The sequence below is a fragment of the Leuciscus leuciscus genome, assembly GCF_965113295.1.
Source record: "Leuciscus leuciscus genome assembly, chromosome: 16".
NCBI lineage: Eukaryota > Metazoa > Chordata > Actinopteri > Cypriniformes > Leuciscidae > Leuciscus > Leuciscus leuciscus.
Window position 1 is genome coordinate 5,491,853 of NC_138740.1, and position 26,977 is coordinate 5,518,829.

The following is a 26,977-nucleotide window of genomic DNA, read 5'->3' on the forward strand; positions in this document are numbered from 1 at the left end:
GTATCTGACATCTTGCATATTGTTTACAGCATCAGCAGTGACTTGCTAAATGAGTGTGATTGTGTGGAAAACACCTGGTTTAGGTGCTTTATTCTCCATGACGGATCTCAGAGTGTGATCTCAGCCATCCCACATGTTCAGGGGGTGTGAGAGTCTCAGTGGAATGAACCACTAGAGGGCGTCGGGTCTCTCTTTTACTGTAATGTGTGTCTGGATTTGACTTACCAAGTAGATTTCCTTTATTTAGAAACTGATTAGTTTTGTCCCTTATCCAGATCAAAAGTTTGAAATAATTAGGATTTTTTTAAGTCTCTCCAACTTATTGGAACATATGATCAAAAATACATTAAAACCAGTAATAATGTGAAATAATATTTTGATTTAGGAAAGTTACCTTTGAAAAGTAATGCATTACAATATTGCGATACTTCCTACAAAAAAAAAAGTTACTTTTTATGGAAAGTAATTTTACGTTACTTTTGTGGTGTTGTTTTTTTCACCTGCTTGGTTGATTTTTAACAACAAAAAAACAAACAACCAAAAGTTCTGTTTTAGGGCTTTAAAATGTAAATGTAAAGGCTCTTTCACATCTTAAGTGAATAGGGGTTATGCGCAACATACTTCCGGGTTCTACAAAACAGATATAACTACTTCCGGTCGTCAGCTACTGAGGTAAAAACAGCGTAGGAATGGCGACCTTTTATAGCCGGTGTTTACAGGAGCTACCCATTCTATCCATTTCAGATGTACATCGTATTGCTAAACGGACTTCCAGAGCCCCGAGTACTCCGTTAGATAAAGGATTTAAAGGAACTGTATGTAAGAAATGTATTTCAATTAATCATAAAATGGCCCTGATATGTCACTAGACATTAAGAAATCATGTTCATTTCAAATACTTATATCACTGACAACAGTAGTCCGGCCAGGATATTGTCATTTAAAAGTGAAGTTGCAGCCCTCAACTGATGTTGATGTTGTCATGTTGTGTTTTGGCCTGAAGCTCCACCCTCCGGCTATCTACCAATCACGAAGTCAGTAGTGTTTCGGCATCCGGGTTGCCAGCTCTGCTCTAGTTACCACAGCTGCAGCTACAAATGTGTCGGATAAAAAATGCCAGCCTATCTGGCAACCTCGAGTCAGGGGGGAGGGGGAGGGGATACACCGCTCTACAGTAATTTGAAAGTGATTGCAGTACCAGTTTTGGCCACAATCTTACATACGGTTCCTTTAAGTTTTACGCCTCCTCATTTATTCATGATTATGAAGGTATGTAAGTTAGTATGTAGCTTTTGCTAATGGCACCCGATGTAGAGTTAGCTAACTATCAGTAAGTTAGTTTAGACTTGTATGCTATCATAGTAGTTTAACCTTTTATATTTGCTTGCAGACGATTAAAACAATCAAATGAAGACTGCATTTTATTTTTTATAAAAAAAATTTTTCTGATACTTAAGCTTTCGTGACATTTTAATTAAAACAGAAATAAGATTTGTTTTCTAAAAAAGCAAAAAATAAGTTACCTCAGAGATCACCTACTGCTGCAGATGCGTACGGTAGTGCAAACCGGAAATGCTTATACCCGTTTTCCGGTTCGAACGTTGGGCGTTCCGCATAATCCCTATTGTTTAAAGTCCCCCTGTGGTGAAAATCAAGTTTTTAATGTTTATGTGTCTATGTGGTGTTTTTAATATGCTTTAAGACAAACCATGTGTAAACCATGAGTGTTTTCTCCTTAAAACTGCCGTGAACCAAAGACAGTCTCAAAAACACGCTTTGAAATCGCTGGTGTTTCTGACATCACAAACGACCCTGTAACCAATCAGATCAACGTGTGATCGTCAACGTGGATCTCTGAGCTGGTGTGAGGAAGTGGAGGCGGGGCTCATTTGCATATTCATTGAACCATGTATACTAAATGAGGCAAGGGTGTCGAGTTACATTCAAGATACAAATTTAAGGAAAAAATGCTTAAATATGTAGTTTTGCTGATCAAAGATGAGTTTTAAGGAATAAAATGATTGCCGACAGGGACTTTAAACCTCAATTCACAGCTGTACAGTAGAGGGCGCCACTCAAACAAACCTTCAGCTGTGCTGCCATTCTGGATCACAGAAGAGGAGAGTGCAACACTTACTTCAGATAAACATCACAGTTTTGTTTATTAGTATGGCTAATATGGTTGAGTGTGATCAAAGATCAGCAGCAAAGACATTGGTTAATAAAGTGAGATTAAATACTTGAACCCCTGGTTTCACAGACAAGGCTTAAGGCTAGTCCCAGACTAAACTGGATGTTTGAGCTGTCTTAACTGAAAGCACTGATATATCTTAAACTACGTCATTGTCAAGTTTGTGCAAGTGAGATGAGGAAATGCACACATTTAATCTAGAACTACAAGCATTATGTTCATACGGCACACACAGCACCTCTGAGCCTTTACTTCTGATTTGTCTCAACATGAGGACAAGAGAGATCCATCCATTTCATGATCATTTATTAAAATGAGATTTACAAAAATGCTTTGCTTTCATCCCTTTAGGCTCTGATTGTGTTACATTAGAGACACCAGAGGCCTGATGTATGAACGCTGATGTGTGTATGCAATTTTTCACATACATATCAGGATTTATTAAAAAAATGATTAAATAGGCGCAGACCGGGTTTTATAAAGCGAATTTTGTGCAGGTTCTGGCGTGTGCATAGTTTAATAAATCTGAAAACTTTTAAGATGATGAAATCTACAGTTTTATACACAAGTCCCCTGTGCTCTGATTTACAGTAGAGCCTGTTGCTCTTATGTGAAGCGTCAAGTGTGTGTGTGTGTGTGTGTGTGTGTTGCACAAAACAAATGTCTCTCTGCTCTAGGTTTCTTATGGTAAAAAGTTACCCAAGTGCCAGATGGTCATTTTGTTTTATTGCTTTATCTTCATAACTCATTGTGTCAGTGGCAGAGATGTTTTGAAGGCACTGAAGGCCAAAAAGTGATTATGAGGTTCATTTATTATGGGAATTTTTTTTGTTCTTTTTTTTTTCTATGAATACATTTGATTACTTTGATACAGATCCCAAATTATTATTATTTTTTAATATTTGCTAAACAACATAACTGTAAAATAAAAATAAATAGCTCAAGCATGTGTATAAAAGGACTTACCAGCACTCTATAGTGGCTGCAATAAAACACACCTCAAAATAACAATCCACAAGATTCACTTCATGCATAACTTTGGGGGAAATTCATTTAAATTAAAAATAAAATGAAATATCTACAAGATACACACTGAAACAGAGGGGAGTGAGTTTGCCTTGTGAAAACATGGGGATACATTTAACAAGGTTTATGCAATACATTAATAAACAGTTCATCAGTACAGGTGCGTGTTACAGAGATGAGGTAGGTCCAAAATATATGTTCTGCATATTATATCACATTTCAAAATGTTTGCGAATGTGACTAATCTATCCGAGAAGGCATAGGTTTGTATCACGTATGAAAAATGTCCATTCTGAATTCCGAGCAAGAAAAATATGAAATCTGATCTTGCGTATTAGATGTGTCACATTGCCTTGACAACAGCAAGACTGCAGTGGACACGTGTGTGTGTGTGTGTGTGTGTGTGTGTGTGTGTGTGTGTGTGTGTGTGTGTGTGTGTGTGTGTGTGTGTGTGTGTGTGTGTGTGTGTGTGTGTGTGTGTGTGTGTGTGTGTGTGTGTGTGTGTGTGTGTGTGTGTGTGTCTGTGCGTGTGTGTGTGTGTGTGTGTATAAGAGCTTATATCTGTGTGTCTGTGCTCTAACGCAGATCCATGTCACCCCAAAATAAAACTAATAAATAAAAAGATGACGTGGAAAAGACTGTATTATTTCAAGTATTTAAAGCATGGCAGAGTCTATAAACTGCATTAATGCTAATTTGAATGTTGAAGATGTTCAAAAACAATCTTGCCACATTTTAAAGGTCCTAATCATAGCTAAATTTTAATTCCAAATACACTACCGTTCAAAAGTTTGGGGTCTGTCTTTTTTTTTTTTTTTATGTTTATGAAACGAGGCGAGGATATTTGATGAAATATTTGATGAAAAATTGTGAAATATTATTACAATTTTAAAATAACTGTTTTCTCTTTTAGTACATTTAAAAATGTAATCTATTCCTGTGATCAAAGCTGTATTTTTCAGCATCATTACTCCAGTCTTCAGTGTCACATGATCCTTCAGAAATCATTCTGATATGATGATTTGATGCTCAAGAAATATTACTGTAATTGTTAGTTTTCTTATTATTCCTCCCCAATGGGAGTCTATGGCAGCCCTATGAACCGGAAGTAGGAAAATCATGAAAATTGGCACACTTGTAGTGATGGTAATGAATAGTAATCTGACCAAATTTGAAGTATCTAGGACCAACTCTATAGCGCCACCTTCAGTTAACAAAATCACATTTGATACGGTTGAACTGTTGAACGCTTCGATCTAGAAAAATGAAACTTAGTTCAGCTGATTCCTCTCATCATGCTGATCACATTCAACATCAGACATTAAGACATTGTCCATTATTACAGTAATGGCCGTTTTGAAAAGTACAGTATTCAGTTTTTTCGCTACTCCTCCAAAATCTTGTCCAATTCTCACAAAAATGGTCTCAGACGATCTTTAGTCTTTTTATGGCTGAACAGATTTTTTATTCATCTTTGTTCAAAAGTTCTGATGTTGTGAACGTAACGAAACTGGCTCAGAGGCTGTATCTCAGCCAAACTTTGGTCTATCCAAAGGAAATGTTGTAGGGTTCATCGGAACCACGATCTGAGGGTCAATGCCAAATTTGGGAACAGTGACTCCTGCAGGTCATGAGGTCTGGAAAATGGGCATTTTTGCACATGACTTTTGAACAGTTTGTCATTATTGTGAGTAGGGCTGCAGGATATTGAAGAAAAGTGCGATATGCCATAACTCAAATAATGCGATATTTGATATGCAATACGATAATGCTTAAAGTGTGTAAAACTTAAATTATCTTTAAAATTTATTTAAAAGTATATAACATACAAACGTGTTTCACTTTCTTTTTGCTGCAGTGTTTTACTGTTGCATAAGAAGAGTTATTTTAACATCGGTGTAAACCACGGGGTTTAGGGTTTCAGGTTATCCTACATTAGGGTTATTTAACAACAGAAACTGAATAATCAAATGTAAAAATAAACACTGCTTAGTTTTCACTGTATGAATTAAATATATCCTGATTCTTATTAAAGCTACAAAAGTTAATCAGACAAGAGCAGTGAGTGATTTTCTCTTTGTCTTTTAATCATGACCCTAATTATTGCAAGCCATTGCGATATGCATATCACGATATATATACATTTGCGATATTTTGATATATTGTGCAGCCCTAGTTGTGAGCTTGATGTGTGTCTGTGGATTCCTTGTGTCATGTCGAATCCGTGGATACCTATTTTGCCAGGATCGGATGAACCATCGGTCCGCCATCTAGAATTTTCTTTAAAATTGCGATATCTTTTAAACAATTTGACATATTGGCATACAATTTGGTATAGTTAATGGACAGTGTGTCCTGAAGGTACCTGATAAGTCTGAACACAGCGCCACCTAGTGTTCCAGAGATATACATTTTTTTCAACACTGATAATAATAAATATTTCTTGAGCAGCAAATCAGCATATTAGAGTGATTTAAGGAGTAATGATGCTGAAAATTGTTTTTACTGTATTTTTGATTAAATAAATGCAGCCTTGCTGATCAGAAGAGTTTATATATATATATATATATATATATATATATATATATATAAAAACTTTTGACAGCTACTGTGAACGTGCCCTTTCTGAATAAAAGTTTTTTTTTTTAAAACAAACTTTTTGAACAGTAATGTAATAATTGTTCATTATTTTAAATGGTATGTTTTTAAAAATGAATATACGGAGTCCCTCACATGACATGCGGGGGAAAAAATGTGCATGTCGTGGCCACGAATTAACATTTAGTTACCAAGACTTACTAATACGTCAGCACGTTTACTAATTCATTCCCTTGTTTTAAGTAAATCATGTGTATAATAATTTGTTCCATCGTTTTATTAAATCGTGGCCACGTTATAATAATTTAGTCACTTGTTTTAGATAAATTAAAACAAATTAGTACAACGTGGCACAATTTACCAGATCAAGAGAACGAATTCTTAATTCGTGGCAACAATATGTGCGGGGCTCCAAAATATATATATATAAATGATTCCTTTTTTTTTTATTTTGGGGTGACATGTGACCCAGACATGTTTCTGTGAGCTTCACCCAAACGGCCAGGCTTCAAAGCAGACACATACTGAGCTTATGGAATGATGTCATCACAAAAACACAAGGCCCGGTTTCTGCAATAATGCTCTTCAGGACTGCAGGCTGAGCATTCTGGAGCGTCTGCCGTCTGAGGAATGCACTTAGTCCACAATCTACAAAGGGTGAAACGCCTCTGAAATATTTGAGACTCCTATCAAATACTGTACCAGTCCATGTTCTCATTGAAATACCCTGTCATCGCTGAACCACTGGAGACCGCAGCGTATCTGTCCTTGAGTGAGGCAGTGAGCGAGCCTTTCTCTGCACTACAGGGCAATCCTTCCCAATCATTTCTTAATCGCTTCTCCTAAAAGTCCCTCACCAACGCTGCATGCATTCGAGTAAAAATACAGAAAAAACTGTAATATTATGAAATATTATTAACCCAATTATTACAATTTAAAATAATCGTTTTCTATTTTAATAAATATATAAAATGTAGTTTATTCCTGTGAATTTTGAGCATCATTCCTCCAGTCTTCAGTGTCACATGATCCTTCAGAAATCATTCTGATATGATGATTTGCTGCTCAAGAAACATTTATTATTATTATCAATGTTTTTGTTGCCTGATATTTTTGAAGAAACCCTGGTACGCCTACCAATCAAACATTTGTAAGCAAGATTTATTTTTTTAAATAAACTCAAAAACTTTGACATTTTGACTCATTTATCAAAAGTGACAGTAGAGACATTTATAATTGTACTATTAGAAATGAATGATGCTCATTTGAACTTACTATTCATATTCCAAAAATGTAGTATAGTTTCAAAACCATTTAACCAAAACCAAATTAGCATATTAGAATGATTTCTGAAGGATCATGTGACGTTAAAGACTGGAGTAATGATGCTGAAAATGTAATATTTGAAAAGATATTCAAATAGAAAACAGTTCTTTCACAAAATTACTGTTTTTACTGTATTTTTGAGTGCATATGAGACTTCTTTCAAAAACATGACATGAATTCTTCCAGACATTTGACCTGTAGTGTGGGCTAAAGGCACGAGGTCTTCCCTTCACCTCCTCTTGGTGGCGTTCAGAGCCCTCTTCAGCTCTGGGTCCACCTCAGAGGCGTTGTCTTGAGGACCTGAGGACTGGCGTTCGTCTTCTTCTCCTCCTGTGAGCGTCCAGACCGGTTCCCCATCAGGCTCGGGGAGGAGCAGGCTGGCAGGAGGGAGGGAGTTGCTGTTGGCTCCCGGTGGGGTGGTGATGTCTGGGACGGGGGCGAGCGTGGGACTGGCCTGGTTCTCCACCTTCCCGAGGGAACAGAGACTCAGACTCCCGCACAGAGCTCCCCAGTTCTGCTCGCACTGAGTTCGTATTCGCCGGCCGATGGCGACGCGCACCTCCTCGCCGCATCCCAGCAGGACGTTCACCAACTCCACGTGGGGCCTTTCGGTGGAGGAGAGAAGGCAGTTAGGACAGAAATAACACTGTTATCCACGTCTGATGTTGAAGTAGGGGTGTGCGAAATGTAGTGACTATGATCATGTTTTAAAATCAAGTTTTTAATGTTGTTTATATGTCTATGTGGTGTTTTTAATATGCTTTTAGACAAACCATGTGTAAATTCATAAGTCGACAGCATTGCTGAGTATTTTCTCCTTAAAACTGCAGTGAACCAAAGACAGTCTCAAAAACACGCTTTGAAATCGCTGGTGTTTCTGACGTCACAAACGACCTTGTAAACCAATCAGATCAACGTGTGATCGTCAACCAGTGGATCTCTGAGCTGAGTGAGTGGAGGCGGGGCTCATTTGCATATATTCAAAGAACCGCATATAAATGAGGCAAGGGTGTCGAGTTACATTCAAGCTATTTTAAGGCATGAAGAATTTTTCTCAAGGAAAAAAACATTTAAATATGTAATTTTGGTGATCAGAGATGAGTTTTCAGAGATAAAATTATTGACTACAGGGGAACAATTAGCTGGCATTATCAAGTATGTCACTGCATAAGTGTGTAAGCGTGCTGTTTTTTCCCCAAAATTTCAGCACGATTGTAAATGTGACATACATTACAGACTTTTAAGGTAATATTGTGAGTTACATTTTAGACACAAGATTGTCTGTTCTTGCTCTATATCGCCAACGAGAATAGTTGCAACCAAAGCCACAGCAAAACTAGTGTGTCTCTGAGCAACTCATAGCGGAGTTTCGTTTCCATGAATCAGTGTTTTTGAACGAATAAATGGTTCACTTGTTTCGTTCCTGAATGAATCAGCCATTTGAATGAATCGGTTGAATGAATGAATCAAGTCGGCATGAAACGGAAGTTGTGATTTTTTCTTATTGTGACAAACATCTGAGTGAAACGGCTACTAGAACAATAAGAAATGTAGGAAAGGGAATAGAGACAGAGCGCAACGCGTCATAATCTGAAGACCACGCCCACCAAGGGGGAAAACAAACGAACTGTCTCCATTGACTTTGCATTGCGAGAGGCTGCCTCCTTGTCATTTCTTGCTTCTAACAAAATACAGAATAATGCTTAAAAGCTGCTATGTGACAAGGTGTACAGCAAACAAGCTAAGAAACCCAGAAATAAGTTTTCATAAGCTGTCGACCCCAAAAAACGAGCGTTTGAGGACATAAAAGTGGATACAGGCTGGAACGAATGGGTCAATTGTGGGATCCTGACACTCAGTATGCACTAAAAATACACTACGTGTGCAGTAAGTTAAACATTTGGTCACTGGTGAGTCAAATATCCAAATGTCAGTTTTATATATTATATTTCTGTAAGATAAACTATCCTGTGTTGCCGATTGCAGTCTCCTCCGGCGGCCGTACGTTAGTTCTCAGAGTAATGAGACACGTGACGCTCTGTCTCAACTGCCTGCATCCACTTTTATGTCCTAAAAACACTCGTTTTTTGGGGTCGAGAGCTAATAAAAACTTATTTCTGGGTTTTTTATCTTGTTTGCTGTACACCTTGTCACACAGCAGCTTTTAGGCATTTGTCTGTCTTTTGTTAGAAGCAAGAAATGACAAGGAGGCAGCCTCTCGCAATGCAAAGTCAATGGAGACGGTTTGATTGTTTTCCCCCTGGGTGTGGGCGTGGCCTAAATGCGCTCTGTCTCTATAGATTGGATGGCTGTGGTTTGCTATTGGTTGATCACATGTGAGTGACAGGTTGCCCCGCCCTCATCATCAGAGAAGAGATGTCGCTGCAAGAGGGAAGGGAAGTTATTTTGATAAATCATTTATAGAAAACACTGCAATACGAATTGCGATTTCACGGTGACTTAAAAGTATAATTTTATTTTTCGATATTAAAAATATGAATATAATATTTATCTAATTTATACAATTGTAATTTCAGTGTAAATACATCTAAATGCTACTTTAAATGCAGCTTCTGTTCCACTTCTGCATTTCAAAATGAATTTACTTGCTACTGATTTCATTTGATTGGCAACAGCCTATAGTGTCTTATTAATCTAATTAAATGTATTGATTAAATGTAAGAATTTGACAAAGATGATGCATACCTCTAATAAAGTTAGGAAAAAAAAATGTCCTTATGCTCTTAAAAATAAAGGTTCCAAAATGTTTTTGTTTTTTTTGCAATGATGCATTAGAAGAACCATTTTTATATCCCCAAAGAACGTTTCAGCGATCAGTTCTTAAAATAACCTTTTTTTTCTTAATGTGAAGAACATTTAAAAACTTTAAAGAACCTTTTTCCACTTTAAAGAACGTTCAATTCCACTTTAATTCCACTTTGTGGAATGGAAAAGTTCCATGGGTGTTAAAGGTTCTTCATGGAACCATCGATGCCAAAAAATTACCTTTATTTTTAAGGAGGCAAAAATGCCCCTGGAAATCAATTTAAGGTGCCAAATATGCTGTGAACTAACCACCACACAGAATATGAAGAATATGAAAGACCTAAACCAGTAAAGACACCAGCACAAAAACATACTCGGCAAAATATTTATCGTTATGGACAAAGTACCAGAAAATCTTATCTTTTTATGTCAATAGCCATAATCTTTTTATGTTCCACCGCAGGAACTTTCCACAGGAACTAGGGACTTTGGGGTGGTACTCGGTATGTTTCCACTACAGGAACCAGGCTCTAAATGAAGTTCCAGGTGAATATTTCCCCTTCAGAAAGTCCCTGCTTGCGAGGTAGTACTTTTTCAAAGTTCGGGAACTTTCAGGGGTGTATATGACAAAAAATATGACCGATGACGAGGTTCAGGCTTTATTAAGCTTAAATTCAGAGGATGAAACCAGGCAGGAACTGAAAAGTAGCGATCAGTTCTACGTCACCGGACTATTTGCCTAATCTAGACTGTGCTGGAATGGTCTCTGGGAAAAAAATTCCTGGGACAAATGGTTCCGGGTAATTTCGGTGGAAAAGTGGCTAATATTGCACAACCCTGTATTTGAAGAACTCACCCTTTAGGAAACAGGTCCTTGAAATGGATCATCTCCACCATGACGTTGACGTTCTCCGTCACGGCCGAGCAGAGGTTGTGTTTGACGTAACACTCGCGCTGCAGCTGGAACACCATCTCTTTCACGGCCAGACACTTGCGGCTGACGCAGCTGAACCTGTGGCGCAGTCCGTGGGCCATACACTTCAGCGCGTCTTTGATGAACGATTTTCCCTGCGGTGATGCATAAGTCCTTCATCAACCCGGAGCCGTTAATGCAGTTAATGGCAAAATGCTGACCAAGATGATTAGTAATGAGGTGCTGTAGGTTTTTTTTTTAGCATTACAGTGTACATACCGCATATTGGGATTTGAGTGAACGAGTCAGGATCATACCTGGGAGTCAAATTTGCCTGCGTTGTGGAGGAATGTCATGCAGATGTCATGTAGTCCGCGGATCTCGCAGGAGTTGTTGTTAAAGCACTCGAACATCCCGCAGCCCACATCACCTGCGTTCACCAGACACTGCTGAATCTCCGCTGGAGAACGTTTGAGGGACAGAGAACATTACACTTTTTAGAGTAGTTACACATTACTCCTGCCATAGTAGCCTACATTTACAGTAAATAAAAAACAGCCTGACAATGTTTCAGTTTTAAGGGATGTATGTGGGCCATTTCACCCAATGAGTGCCATTTCTGTCCCCATGTACAAATATGCATGAGAATGAACTCTAAAATAAATTGTATTATTAGGCAAAGTGTCCTGCACATTCATCTAACTGCAAATGTAAAATATATCATTTAAAACATTAGAAAAATTTACGTAAAACACTGAAAAATAGCATTTGTCACCTGTCCTCACTCTCTAACACTACATTTTAACATGAAATATAATCTTTCAGATTTTTTTTTCCTTTTGCATTGTTGTGTACCTCCAAATCCCATCTGTGCTTTAAACACGTTTTTAGAAATCTATAATATTGTAGATAAAATACACATATTAGTTGTGTCTCCAGGTTTTCACTCATCCCTGTTACCACACATTCCCCCCTTTGAAAAAGTGGGAAAATTCCACAAGACACATTTTCAACAGGATATTGCATCATCTGGATTTTCTGAAGGCCATTTGGAGACCTAAAGTATACAGTAGACCTGTATATTTGATGATATTGTAACTACGACTGGGAAGGTCAATCTTAACGTTCTGTCCTGTTACCTGAATTATTTCTTACATGTTTGTTCATTTTAAAAATACTAATTTATGGTAGCCCACTGGAATTTGCTCAGTGTCCTCATTCTATTCATATGTACACCATGAGGGTATATTAAATGTACTTGATAATTCTATCCGTGAGTAGTGTCCTTTGGTGTATTGATTTATTAATGTGATTATTAGGCTATATCCACATAAATCCAGATAAATTAAAAAATATATTTTTCTCTGTTTTAGTCTTCCATTCACATCGAAACAATGTTTTTGTCCAGTGAAAACTGGGCTTTTTAAATACTCTCTCCCTAGTGGATACATTTGAAAATGCTGTTTTCACGAGTTTGTGTGCCCATATAATCTTAGCATACTTGCAAACTGGTTTGACTTGCTGTCTGCTATAGAGGGGTTATTCTACTCAAGCTCCAATTGCCCTCCTATTACAAAGGCAAAAACATACAAAAAGAGGAGAAGGGTTGGAGGAAAGATGCTGAAAGAACTAACAACTAGAAGTGGTAAAAGGCAGATTTTTATACCTTGGTATTAATGGGCGTCCTCCTCCTGAAATTATGTTTTATAACTTCACTTCATGAGTTTGTGTGCCCATATGATCTTAGCATTAGTGGTAAACAGGGAATATGGGTCAGGGTCCCACCGTGACAGTCTTGTCTGTTTTGTCACTGTTTAATGTTTCCTTGTTTGTCTTGTGTTTGAGCACATGGCTTTGTCTTTGTTTGTGTTGGCTCTTGTCCCGCCTCCTTGTTTCCCATTACCGCGCCTCCTTGTTTAGGCCCCGTTTACACGTACATGGTTATTTTGAAAAACTGAGACATTTTCCTTCGGTTGTGCCCCTCGTTTACACGAAATGGAGAATTCGCCTCTGAAAATGATTCTTTCTAAAAACTCCGGCCAGAGTAGAGATTTTGGAAAACTCTGTTTGCACGTTTGCATGTAAACTGAGAAAAACTGAGTTTTAGGCAGTCGGCGTCACAGTATGCGACAGAACTTGCACTGCGTCAAAGGTGCGACCTATATTTTCGGGATTCTGATTGGCTAACATGGGCTTGAGCTTCTCGTTACACCGCCACCTACAGGTTTGGCATGCTCTTGATGGCATATACACGGGTTTGTGTAAACGAACACTTTTCTGAAAACAGAGAGGGTGAAATGTCCGTTTATGAAAATAACCGGCCACGTGTAAACGTAGCCTTAGTCCACATCTAGTCCTCGTTTCACTAATTGTGCTCACCTGATCCTCATGTGCTCTGGTCCCTTTATATTGTGCCTCTTTCCCTCATGTCTTTGCTGGTTCGTTTTGTGTGCTTTGTGGTTTATTCCTGTTTGCATTCCTGTGTGTATGGTTAAACCTAGTTCTTGTCGTGATATTGATCTTTCCAACTCTAGTGTATCCTTTTGCTTTTTTCCATCCAGTCTTGTTCTAGTTAGTTTTAGTCTTTTGTTTTTTTTTCTCTTTTGATCTTATTTCTACTCTAGATTATCATCTCCAGTATCTAGTTCCCTATCAGTTTTATTTTTTGATTGCAAGTTTCAGTCATTTTATTCCTAGTTTTCTTTTGTTTTGTTTCAGTCTTTATTTTTATATTTCCTATTTGATTACTTTCTTGTGCCTTGCCTGTTTATCTTGCCTTGTCTTGTTCATTGTGAGTCTTGTTTTTCCCTGCCCTGCATCCTGAGATTTCCTGGCCACTGACCCTCACTGCCTAGCAGCTAGACTGTGGGAGCAGTCTGATACTCAAGTGTAAACCCTCTGGATCTGGGAGCCTCTGCCTGGCAGCAAGACTGGTGCTACATTGGTCTTCCTCACCATCGTCCCACCTGGTGCTGTCTTTTCCTCTACAATCCTCAAGCTCGTGGTCACCCCAGGACTGGTCTCCGTGGTCATCCTCCCTGCTTGTCATTGTGTTGTCTGCCCTGCCCTACTGTTTGAACTGTTTCACGCCTCACTCTCCTTGTTGTGCCTTGTCTACAGTCTGGTCAGTAAAACATCACTGCTCATTCTGAGCCTGGGTCCTCTCTCTAACTCTTGCAGAACCTGACACAGAGAGGTTATTGTACTCAAGCTACGTTTGCTCCCCAAAAAACATGACTGTAAAAATCAGATAGCAAGCAAGCGTTACTGGATTGAAAAGCTTATTGCTATCTAAGGAATCAGCATGTATAATTATTTCAACAGTCTGGAAGACCCCACAACAATTGGAGAAAGAAGAAATGGAAGACGACACCGCATCGGCAGTATCAAGTTAAGCAGGGCACTACAGTGGCAGTATCAAATTGGGCGGGCACTGGTTGGATTGTGTTTCGTGGGACAGCTATCTTGAGAAGATTGTAACCAGATTAAAAAGAAGTGAGAGTTAGATGGTCTTTTGTTTGAGGCTGAGGTTGGAATGAATGAAAGGTGTCTGAGGGCCAGCGACCCAGTAATTTAATTGGATAATCAGGCAGACCTTTTTGAGCAGCGGTGGTAGCTGCTCCAATGCCTAGTGACTGAAATATTGTATTAGTCAATGAAAAGGGGTTGAACAGGGAGGAAATCTGAATCTTCCAGTGTGCACGAATGAAGGAAAGAGACTGATATGGCTGGATGGGGGTCGGTAGATTGAAAATATGGATGGGAACATTAATTAAATCAGTTTTGCTACGTTTGATGAGAAAACGGATGGTATCATTATCCAGTACTTGGAGGTCGGAGAAGGATAGGTGGATGGGTGGGTTGAATTTGGAATTGGTCATGATTTCAGAAGCTCTGAGGAACCTGAAAAAAGCAAGGGTTAACATGGCATCCAGAGTTGACCGGAAAGTCATGCATTTAGCGTAGAGATCAATGGTTAAAGGTTGCCTGGAATAAGGGAGAGTGGGGTTGTTTTTTTGGATTCCTTTGATTAGGAGTGTAATCTGGGGGTTTGTTATAGAGGGACATGGATAGCCGTCGATAAATTTAAAGAAAAATTTAATGCCGCTAAAAAAGACTTTGATGGTACTGGATTGGATGGACTTAACTTGGTTGAGATTTGTGACAAATGAAGAAATTGAAAGGAGGGAAAAGTTGGGAAAAGGCTGGTTGTAGGAGGAATGGAATTGTTCAAAAGCTCCCTATGCGGCCCAGTTGGATTGTAGTGTTCTAGGTGAGATGGCGTGGAATATTGAGTCCAGAGATAAGGTGTGGAGGTGTTTGAGTGGGTGAGTTATAGGAATATCAAGTCTGAATAGAGAGATATTGGGGTTGGGTCCGGGTCCGCCTCCGGGGCTAATGCTCTGAATTTTTTTTATAGAAAACGAGACGCGAGTGCGTCAGCAGTTTGGTTTTGGTGGCCTGGAATATGAACGACTTTGAAGATTAACTGTTTACAGGTGGATAACCAGGTGAGGCGTCTTAAGAGGGGCATGATTTCAGGGGAATTTGAACAGCCTTTGTTTATACAGTGAACAGTCGCCAGATTATCACAATGAAATTCTGTTTTTAAAAGACCATTCATGACACTGCAAAAAGGTAGCTATTTCGATCAGATATAACTTAAAAAGAGCAGAGGATGCGGCACACTGATTTAACATGGAGCGCTAAGGAGGCCATGTTGAAGGGAGCGTTGTCTGTAAACAGAGGAAGATCACTAGGATGAGATTGGATGTCATCGTAAAAGAAGGTCAGGCTATTTCACTGATTTAGAAACATGATCGATAGATTCCGATCCGCAAGGCAAGAAAGGCTTTAGAGATATGATATTGTCTGGTGCCAGAACGGAAGATGCAAGAGACAGCAAGTGGGAGATGAAAGGACGTCATTGGGGTACTATACGCATGGCATAGTTTAAATGGCCTAGCTGGGATCGCAAACCATGTTTGCTGCACTGAGGTGCTTCAAGAAGATTGGAGGAGATAGCGTTTATCCTATCCATTTTGTCATTGGGAAGGGAAGCTTGGAATGTAACGGTTAATTCCAAGGAACTCTAGGGATGTGGTAGGGCCTGATGTTTTCTCTGGGGACAGTGGAACTTCCTGAATGGTAGAAAGGAATGGCTGGAGGATAATGACTTGGGGTTATGGCGAGAAAGTCATCCAAGATGAACCAAGTAAGGGACAGCGTAGTTGGTTTGCAAGATCCAGCAGAGCACTTCTGACACTTTTGACATTGCAGCCAAAAGTTAAGCATACTGCAAAGTAGAATTTCCCCTTCCAGCAAATGCCAAAATCTGGATGTATGGGCATGACTTTGAATGCTGAAGTAACGTCTACTTTTGCTATCCAGGCTCCGAAACCGGCATTTTTAATTAGATGGATCTATGTTACGCTTGGTCTATGTTATGGTAGCACAAGGAGAATTCATCTAGCGGGATGAGGCTGTTTATGCTTGGATGAATGCTGTTGTGGGGAGCAGAGAGATTGATGATCAATTGTTTTTTTTTCCCAGAAAATTTTCTTGTAGCTACACCGATGGGGCTTATACGGAATATACGGAAAGGTGGGGAGTCAAAAGGACCGATCATGAATCCGGACTAGATATCAAGGTGTCGACTGCTTTGGGTTTGGCTATTGAAGACTGTAGATTTTTGCAAATAAGGCTAGTAGTTGGTAAGCTTTCCAGACCTGGATTAATACCTTTCTTGAGACCTGTAAGTAGATATTCTGTAAAGTTTTGGTTGGGGTGATTTGCTAATTTGTGCACTAAAGAGGACAAGACAATGATAGGAGAAGACAGATACTTTCTCAATTGTTTTATTGGAGTTGCTAAAGAGCAATAAGACAGGGCATACAGAGCAAGCTTGAGCTCCACCACAGAAATTACATACATGTAGATACAGTATTTGCAGCATTGTCTAGTGCAGCCAAATTGATTAAAGTTATTACACAATAGTCTGCCTGAAATGAACCTGAAATTGCAGCTTTTGGAATCACCTTTAGACTGTGGTACATAAGATGTAGAACTGATGAATTGAGAAGTGCCTGGATTAGTGCCCGGATTGCTTGGAGGGGCGGGATTGGAAAGGGGGCACGAGGAAGGCTCATGTGTGGCGGAATTACACAAAACGCAAGACATGCTTCGGCAGCGAAGGAAAACCTTATGGTAAAGCTCCAGGTCAAGAGCTCCCCAGTAAGGACATTGAGCCCACTGGGTGACTCAGGCCATGCATTTGGCTGAAAATAGTCTGTAATAGGTGAAACAATGTGTACCACCGTAGGAGTGAGAAAGTTCAGCTATGATAGATATAAAGTCATTCAGTTCTTTGCGTCTTGAAGGGAAGACATAACAAAATATTTCTGTGTACCTTCCAAAATCGATGCAAAATTCAGCCATAGTGAGTATTCGATTGGCTTTCGAATTAAACATTGTATGGTTGATAATTATGGGACCACAGTCAAGGGTACGATGGGGTTCACTAATTGAAACAGAGGGGAGGAGAAAAGAGAGATCATTGTCTGCACCTGCTAGAATCTGTGAGCGTAGATAAGTAGAGACGGGTGGTGGATCCATTGCATTAGAAGAAACTGGAAGAGCAGAGGTGATTAAGAGTGTATACACCGATCAGGCATAACATTATGACCACCTTCCTAATATTGTGTTGGTCCCCCTTTGGCTGCCAAAATAGCCCTGACCTGACCTGTCGAGGCATGGACTCCACTAGACCCCTGAAGGTGTGCTGTGGTATCTGGCACCAAGATGTTAGCAGCAGATCCTTTAAGTCCTGTAAGTTGCGAGGTGGGGGCTTCATGGATCGACTTGTTTGTTCAGCACATCCCACAGATGCTTGATTGGATTGAGATCTGGCGAATTTGGAGGCCAAGTCAACACGTCAAACTTGTTGTGCTCCTCAAACCATTCCTGAACCATTTTTGCTTTGTGGCAGGGTGTATTATCCTGCTGAAAGAGGCCACAGCCACCAGGGAATACCGTTCCCATGAAAGGGTGTACATGGTCTGCAACAATGCTTAGGTAGGTGGTACGTGTCAAAGTAACACCCACATGGATGACAGGACCCAAGGTTTCCCAGCAGAACATTGCCCAAAGCATCACACTGCCTCCGCCGGCTTGCCTTCTTCCCATAGTGCATCCTGGTGCCATGTGTTCCCCAGGTAAAGCCCAATTTATACTTCTGCGTCGAACTTACGCCATAGCTACGTCGTAGGCTGTGTGTAGCGCGCGTACCCTTCGGCGTACCCTGACGTGCACCTCTCCAAAAATGTAACAACGCGTCAACTCTACGCGGACGCAATCGCTGTGATTGGTCTGCTGAGACCACTCCCTCGGGTTTCACATGCTCTCTCTGCAAGTGTAATTGCGCGTCAATGCGGACAACGACGCAGAAGTATAAATGAAAACCAACGCGTTGCCTACAGCGTAGAGGCTCCGGCGTAGGTCCGACGCAGAAGTATAAATCAGCCTTAAGGGATGCACATGCACCCGGCCATCCACGTGATGTAAAAGAAAACGTGCTTCATCAGACCAGGCCTCCTTCTTCCATCGCTCCGTGGTCCAGTTCTGATGCTAACATGCCCACTGTTGCGCTTCCGGTGGTGGATAGGGGTCAGCATGGGCACCCTGACTGGTCTGCGGCTATGCAGCCCCATTCGCAACAAACTGCAATGCACCGTGTATTCTGACACTTTTCTATTAGAACCAGCATTAACTTCTTGAGCAATTTGAGCTACAGTCAATCAGACCACACGGGCCAGCATTCGCTCCCAACGTGCATCAATGAACCATGGTTCCCATGGATCTCAAACCCTGTCGCCGGTTCACCACTGACTACTTTTGATACTGACCACTGCAGACCGGGAGAACACCACAAGAGCTGCAGTTTTGGAGATGCTCTGACCCAGTCGTCTAGCCATCACAATTTGGCCCTTGTCAAACTCGCTCAAATCCTTACGCTTGCCCATTTGCAAAGGCACAAATTTCACAGCTGGATGGATTTGATTGAGACTGGAAGGCAGGAGGGAGAGAAATATTAGAATTGTGGACAGAGGAAGCAATAAGTGTCTCACTTGTGGGTGGGATAAAGGTGAGAGTCACTATGGGAGTGACCACATAACTATTGCGAGCGGCCGCGATAGACTCAGGCTGGAATGAGGGGCGGACGAGGAAGCGGTGGCAGCGGCTGAAGGCTGAAACTGAGGCAGGTTGGAGGCGAACCGTATTGATCGTGATTTCCTGGAAGTCAGTAATTAATGCGGGTTTGGATGTGCCAAATGCTGAAAGAACTAACAACGGGAAGTGGTAAGAGGCTAATTTTTATACCTTGGTATTAATTAGACGATTAGATGGGCGTACTCTTCACGAAATTACATTTAATAACTTCACTTCATGTTGTAATGTATACTTTGAAAGCGGAGGTGTTCGAAACCATGACGCATATTGTACGTATAGATATCTATGGTTGTTGTTGTACCTGCTATTCACTTAAATAATGTTGATAAAGCTGTTATTTTATATTACATTCCTGCAAGTATGACAAAAAATGTACTTGCAATTGCTGTTTTGTGGCAATTACGTTTTAGACCATACATGGAATGGCGTTTGAGTGTAAGAAAAAATATCCACAGAAAAACTGAAAAGGCATTATCCGTTAAGTTTACGTGCATTTCCTGTAACCACACAAGAGCACAATTTTTTTTTAAAATACACGTAAAACGCCTGTGAAAAATCAATACAGAAAATTTCTTCATATTATCATTGCCCAATTTCTATTTAAGTTTTTCTTAGAGTGGTAGAAGTACCAGTGAGTGGTGGGATATTTTGCTAATAAAATAATTGTGCCAGAGGTATGATGTGAGAACATTATGTCTGGTCTCTTAGTATCATCTCAGTGAGCTTTTATTACATTTTATGCATGCACAGTAAGGTAATTTAAAAGAATAGTTCACCCAAAAATTCAAATTATCCCATAATTTACTCAGCCTCAAGCCATCCTAGGTGTATATGACGCCAACAATCAAAGTTAAGTTATATTAAATCCTTGCTCTTCCCAGCTTTGTAATGGTATTGAATAGTGCCCGAGTTTTTGAAGCTTCAAAAAGCGCGTCCATCCATCATTAACCTAATCCATACGAATCCAGTGGGTTAATTAAGGGATTACAGCGCCTTCTGTAGCGAAGCGATGGGTTTTTGTATAAAAAAACCCCCTTTATTTAAAACTTTATATACTATAATCACTGGCTTCTGGCATCAGCCGTATCGTTCATGAGATAATCGAGTTCCGACGAAAGGGTGACCTCTGACCCAACCCGAGAGACTTGTTACTGTTTTTTCACCATAAATTGTAAGGTAATTCATAGTTTTTACTTGCAAAGAAAATTTTTTTTCACTGTATATATGATAAGGTTTTTACTGTAGCATTTTTACAGTATTTTTCTGTAATTTATTTTAAGTGCAAATGATGTTTAAATTTTTATATAGGCTATATTGTTTTTTTTAAAATATTGTATTTCAACAACTACGCCACAATTGAGGACATTTTCTGAAAGACTGCGATTGAGAACATTCAAAATAAATTAAATAATCATACTGTTCCATGTCCGTTATGTTTGTCGCATATGTCTTTGTTTGTGACACTTGTCCCAGTGTGGACTTTGGTAAGGTTCGAAATGCAGTGTTCTAATTTATGTTCACCATGTGTAAATTGTCATTGAAGCTTTATGGCAGTAAATATGTTTTATAACAATTGAAAAACAATTCTAAAAATTAAAAAAAATATTCTAGAAACCATGCCACAATTGCAATTACATAATAATGATGTGGCCTACCCAATATATATATATATATTTATTTTATTTAAAAAGTTACTATACCTACCTGTTTTTACTACCACAACAAAAAGCCAGATCAAACGTTTCAGGGTCGTTTTATTATATGTACATACATTTGAATGAAACGTTACAGAAACAGAAAATACAACCATGCCGCATTGAAACATTTTGAATGTTATTTATCCACTTTTTATTAGACAACATCAGTGCAAATGACCTGTGTCAATAGGCCTATTATATATGAAAAAACAGAGGTAGAACTATGGTATGCCGGTTATTCAGATTACATATAACCAGTCAGAAATATAAGACAACACTAAGGTGTCATATTTGTTCTATATTCCTATAGATATAGCGGCGCCACTCGAGGTGACGTGCTAATAACGTCATAACAACGTTTCCGCAACGGTGTGAAATTGCATATTTATTACATTGAAAAAAACCTTACGCCATCTGTCATATTAAGAAGGCTACATAGGATAAAAACGTATTAGAAAAAAAAACAAAAAAACAAAAACAATTTTAATCCAGTTGTGGTATGAAATAATCTCTGGAGATAAGTTGTTTGATACAACATAAAAGTTTGATAGGGCTTTAAGACCAAGAGTTCAAACAACCACGCGCATATATGAGCTGTCGTTGGTTTTCTGTGCATGCACTGCGCAAAAGCTTACCTGTGTTCTGCAGAGAGAGTCTTCTCTTCTGGATGTTCACTGATCTCTCTTGTGAGGTGTCATGAGCACTGCTGGAATCAGTCGCGTGTGTTTGCCGCACCGCCAAAAGCAATATAAACACTCCTATAGTCAGTGGCACACGCATGTCTCGCGAGGATGATGAGGACGCTGTCTAAAACTGCGAATATCTTCAGATCACTGTGGTATTACCATGGAGAACGAAGCCCATGCGGTGGAGGGAGCAGAGCCGACGCGAAGTGAGGATCGGGGGGGTGTGGATGCTGACTATATTTCCTCTAACTCATGTCAGTTTGGATGAAGGAGGTGAGCAGGTGCTGACCAATCACAGACACCGGCTAGACGTCCATTCGAAGTTCATACACACCGTATAGGGGAAACCGGGGCTAGTTGTCACAAGCTGTTACAGTTGTATTATATACAGTTGTAAAAAAATAAAAAAATAATAAGATAAAATTGTGTTAAGTCGGGGCATGTTGTCACATGATTCATTGGCTATATGTTGTAATTTTATACTATACTATACTCAGAGGTGGACAGTAACAAAGTACATTTACTTGAGTACTGTACTTAAGTACACTTTTTGAGTATCTGTACTTTACTTGAGTATAATTTTTTCTGGAAACTTTTTACTTTAACTTCACTACATTTGAAAGACAAATATCGTACTTTTTACTCCACTACAATTCTGTCAAGGTCCTTGAGTAGAAAGTAACATCAGTCAGGGGATGGATTTTGGTTGCAGGGGTTGCATTTTGGTTGAAAATGAAAGTCGGGTTTACGTCAGAACCCTGCATCTGATTGACATCAGAACCCGACGTCAGATTGACGTTGGATATTGATTGAAAATGAAAGTCGGGTTTACGTCAGAACCCTGCATCTGATTGACATCAGAACCTGACGTCAGATTGACGTTGGATATTGATTGAAAATAAAAGTAGGGTTGACGTTAGAACACGACTGATGTTGGACGTCAACACGATTTTCATTTTCAACCACAATACAACGTCTGTCCAATGTTGGAGATCAACGTCAATCTGACATTGGATTCTGACAAAAACCTGATTTTCATTTTCAACGTTGGGTTTGGTTTTCTAAATGCGAATTTTGTCACTTTTTTGCACACTAGCTTATAGATAACAGTAAGGCTAACATATTCATACTGAAAGCCAAAAAACTTTAAATAGGGCAATATTTGAGGGAACAGCCATTTGCGTGTCCGAAACCATTGTGGACGTTATTGAGTGCACTTATTCAATCTCACATTCAATCCCACTACTGGAACTGTGTTCTAGAAATAAATGTGATATTGATATGAGGGTAAGTATGCAGGCATAGATTCAGAGGCATACGGTACTTTAAGTATTACATACAACAATGCAACAATAATAAAACAATGCATTGACATTTACTTTTTACTTTTGATACTTAAGTATTTTTAAAAACGAGTACTTCTGTACTTTTACTTAAGTAAAAATAGGTCTTTACAACTTTTACTTGTAACGGAGTAATATTTGACCAGTAGTATCTGTACTTTCACTCAAGTAAGGAAGTTGTGTACTTCGTCCACCTCTGACTATACTATACTATACTATACTATACTATACTATACTATACTATACTATACTATACTATACTATGCTATGCTATGCTATACTATACTAGCCTATACTATAGCCCACTATACTATAATTAATTAACTGCAAATTCTGCTGACCAAACCATTGCTTTTTGCGGCTTTTGCTGTTTTGATTATTTGAGATGTCGTAATTGTTTTGAGTTTCCCTTTTTTAGTGTTTTCCTGAATATCTACTGAATAGTCTATATTATAACATGGGTTTTCAAACTGGGGTCCAGGGACCTTAAGGGGGCTATAGGGGGTCCGTGAAAATGTTCAGCAAAAAAGTTAAACATTTAATTATGCAAATGGATTAGTAAAACCTTATTATTATTATTATTATTATATTAAAGGGCCCCTATTATGGATTTTTGAAAATGTTCCCTTAGCCTAGAAATCTAGACGTACCCTAGCGGCAGCAAAATGTATTTTGCAGCCAGGGCAGTCTAGCAACTCTCCATTGACTTTCGAGCTGGAAAAACCTAAATTGGGTCAGGCCAATCACGTCGTGTATAGAGTAGGCGGGGCAGGCTTAACATAATGACTACAGAGTTGCGACGGTTCCCTGCCACTTGAAAACAAAGAATGACGGCTGCTGGAGAACAGTCTTTCGAATCGGCTTTGTCCGCGACTCTGGAGGACTTGGAGTTAGGTTTTTCTTTGAGAAAAGAGCATAGAACGGCACTTAAGTCATTCTTAAAAAAGGAAGATGTGTTTGTAGTTTTGCCGGCCAGATATGGCTCCGCTCAGAGACTCCGCTGTTGGGAAAACGCTCTGGTTGGTTGAAGCGCTGTCCTATTGCGTGCAGAGGGAATTTGAAAGACAGCCGTTTATCCCGCCCCTCGGATTGAGCCGTGTCTATGGTGAGTTGCCAGACCAAACATCTTGATGTAGGTCTGGCTTGCCAGGCTAGTGTTCCCTTTATTTTACTGAAGACTGCTTCTCAAATCTCGGAGTTCAATGTAGGATTCGCAAACCGCTTGCTCTTGAAAGATGGTGTTCAAAATACTTAGTTTTGAGTTTCATATTGTGTAGGTCTCCTGCTTCTGGCTAACTCACGTTATCACTGGCTTACTTAAATAATTCTGCTAATCAGTTGTGGGCCACGATTACTTATAACTGTGTCTATTTTTTGTTTGTTTTCGACGTGTACACGGTAGGCCAATCACAACAGACTGAGCTGTCTGGCCAATCAGAGCAGAGTATATCGCGGAAAGGCGGGATTTAGAGAGATTGATTCATTTGACAAGTTGTTTGAGAATTATTGAAAATGTGGTGATGTACAAATGTATATAATGAGGAAATTAAAAAGTTTTTTTATTTTTTTACCTTTGATGCATGTAAACCTGTTGTAAAAGACTCCACAACAATATTAGAAAACTTTAAAATAGCATAATAGGGGCCCTTTAATAAAAATACATTTACAGAATTTGACAATTCCATTTTATTCTGTTTTCCAAATACTGGTCTGTAATAATTAGATTAATTGACAGTTACTTTGTTTAGTTTTTTTATGGTTCTCTTCAAGTTTATACATCTTACATTGGTGTGTAGAAAAAAAGGATACAGATATGTTACTATATTTTCCAGATAATATTGTACACATTTCTAACAATTTGTCTTTAAACTTTATTATATTATTATTATTACTACAGTATATTATTAGTTTTTAAAGGGGGTAACATGTAAAGGGAACATCATATTTAGGTGTCATGGCATCAACAATTTTGAAAACCCAATGGTCTATAATACATTTTCAAGGCAAGGAATCAAAAGAATGATAACTAGCCTCGGTCTGCACTAATGTCAGGGTTATGGTAAGAATTCATTTAGTTTTGGTTCCGTTTTCATTGTTCCCATTCACTGTTTTCCTGAGTTCTTGTTGCTAGTTTGTATGCATGGTTTCTGATTGAGTTCCGCACCTGGGCCCGTATTCATAAAGATTCTAAGAATCCTCTAAGAAAACTCTTAATTTAGCTTAAAAACTTTTACGTAGGAGTCTTAGCTGAAAAGCGATTCAGGACCGATCTTAGAGCAACTCTGAGTAAGGAAAAGACAAAAACTTTCATCTTAGCAAGGAGGCGGGGTTGACCCCGTTGCTATGTATGACACAATCTTTTGAAGACTATGATTGGTTGGTTGTCCAAGAAAAAAAAAAAAAGTGATTTTAAGTATAGGGTCTATTCTAAGCCTTCACTTTGAAATTACATGCGTAATTTTTCCTATTTGACCGTTCTCTCACACACACACACACACACACACACACACACATTATATATGTGTATATAAATCCTTTTTTTTTTATTTACCATGCTGTTAATTTCCTATAAGGTATTTGATTGGAAAGAGTGGAACAATTTTTATCATTCTAAGCCAATTACACTGATTGCTGGCATGTCTATTTAAGTGGTGGTTTGAATGTTGGTTTTAATGTATCAAACATGGAATTTTCCCAGTTGCCAAATATCGTAATGTAGTGATTACTTTCATTTCTGGCGCTATGGCATTTCTGTGCTGTGTCGGAGATGTTAGCGTGTCTCTAATAAGATCAGTCACAAACATGATCCCTCCACGATCTAATCTATAGCGTCTTATTAACTCACTGTTATTCATTGTCTGCAACACATTTCTTCTCCCTCTTCGTCTTTCTGCCATTTTCTCCTCTGCTAAAGAAACTCTTAAGCCTCTTAAAAGTCCTCGTCCGTGCTCCTAACAATTTTGACCTTAAGACCTCTTTTAAGGGTTAAGATGCTTTCTGAATTACTTTTTTCTTTACTAGGATTTTTTCTTTAATTTTAAGAGTAAACGCCCACATTTCTAAGAATTTTCTTAGAATTTTGTCACTAGGAGCTACTCTTTGCATTAAGATTCTTTATGAATACGGGCCCTGTTTCTTGTTGCGTTAATCATCCCTTTGTGTATTTAAGCCTTCAGTTCTTTCTGTTCATTGTAGGGTGTCATCTTTTGTTTGCAACTGGAAAGGCTTGCTATTCTCTTGTAGTTCTCCTAAGCGTTTGTCTAGTTAAATAAAGACTGTTACTTTGTATCTTCTGTGTTGTGCATTTTGGAAAGCCATACCATCGCTTGACAGAACACCGAACCTCAAGAAAGGATTATAAAAGCAGCTATGGATGTACCTGCAGTGCGCCTGCTCTTGCTTGAACAGGGGGGTTGCTCCCTCGAGGATCACACAAGGGATTGTCTCGATCTGGCATGCCTCAACCACTATCTCGGTTGCTCGTCGTTATGCGTCTTCTTCAACAGTCAATGGCATGCCTGCACGTGGAAGGTCCTCAAAGGAGCTTCGCCGAATATGTGGAGTGGGTGCTGGTGACGCGCAATTCACCATCTGCCTCATGGAGGACAACACCAGCCCTACTCCTAAACCAGAGCCCAGCCAGATGTCAGCCAATGCACCAAGAGCCTTTTAACAGCATGGTAAATAAAAAAAAAAGGATTTATATACACATATATAATGTGTGTGTGTGTGTGAGAACGGTCAAATAGGAAAAATGACGCATGTAATTTCAAAGTGAAGGCTTAGAATAGACCCTATACTTAAAATCACTTTTTTTTTTCTTCTTGGACCAATCACAGTCGTCAAAAGATTGTGTCATACATAGCAACGGGGTCAGCCCCGCCTCCTCACTAAGATAAAAGTTTTTGTCTTTTCCTTACTCAGAGTTGCTCTCAGATCGGTCCCGAATCGCTCTTAAGCTAAGACTCCTACGTAAAAGTTTTTAAGCTAAATTAAGAGTTTTCTTAGAGGATTCTTAGAATCTTTATGAATACGGGCCCTGTTCAACATATTACTGTGCAGCTTATCTCCTATTATGTAAGATTTAACAACATTCAAAGTAAACTTTGTTACTGTATACATTTCAAGAAAAGGTTTATTAATATGTTTCATTCTGTATTCTCCTTATTAATGAATGCACTTAGTTTGGCACACTCAGGCAA

The 26,977-nt window shown here is 39.2% G+C and overlaps 1 protein-coding gene across 1 annotated transcript; it reads right to left on the bottom strand.

Annotated features, from left to right (window-relative positions):
• Positions 1-5,814: 5,814 nt before the first annotated feature.
• Positions 5,815-21,872, bottom strand: stc2b (stanniocalcin 2b). The gene is made up of 4 exons (XM_082141435.1): positions 21,382-21,872; positions 11,138-11,280; positions 10,764-10,975; positions 5,815-7,746 (listed from the first exon to the last, which is right to left on the bottom strand). Exons 1-4 carry the CDS (start codon positions 21,524-21,526, stop codon positions 7,371-7,373), a joined length of 876 nt encoding a protein of 291 aa, XP_081997561.1. The 5' UTR covers positions 21,527-21,872; the 3' UTR covers positions 5,815-7,370.
• Between the last annotated feature and the right edge of the window lie 5,105 nt (positions 21,873-26,977).

Excerpts from the sequence above, each read along its gene's own strand:
- stc2b (XM_082141435.1), bottom strand. The coding sequence starts at position 21,526 with ATGCGTGTGCCACTGACTATAGGAGTGTTTATATTGCTTTTGGCGGTG. Across the intron at positions 11,281-21,381 it reads ACTCTCTCTGCAGAACACAG|CGGAGATTCAGCAGTGTCTG; the intron begins GTAAGCTTTTGC and ends AACGTTCTCCAG. Across the intron at positions 7,747-10,763 it reads AAGGACCTGTTTCCTAAAGG|GCCCCACGTGGAGTTGGTGA; the intron begins GTGAGTTCTTCA and ends CTCCACCGAAAG.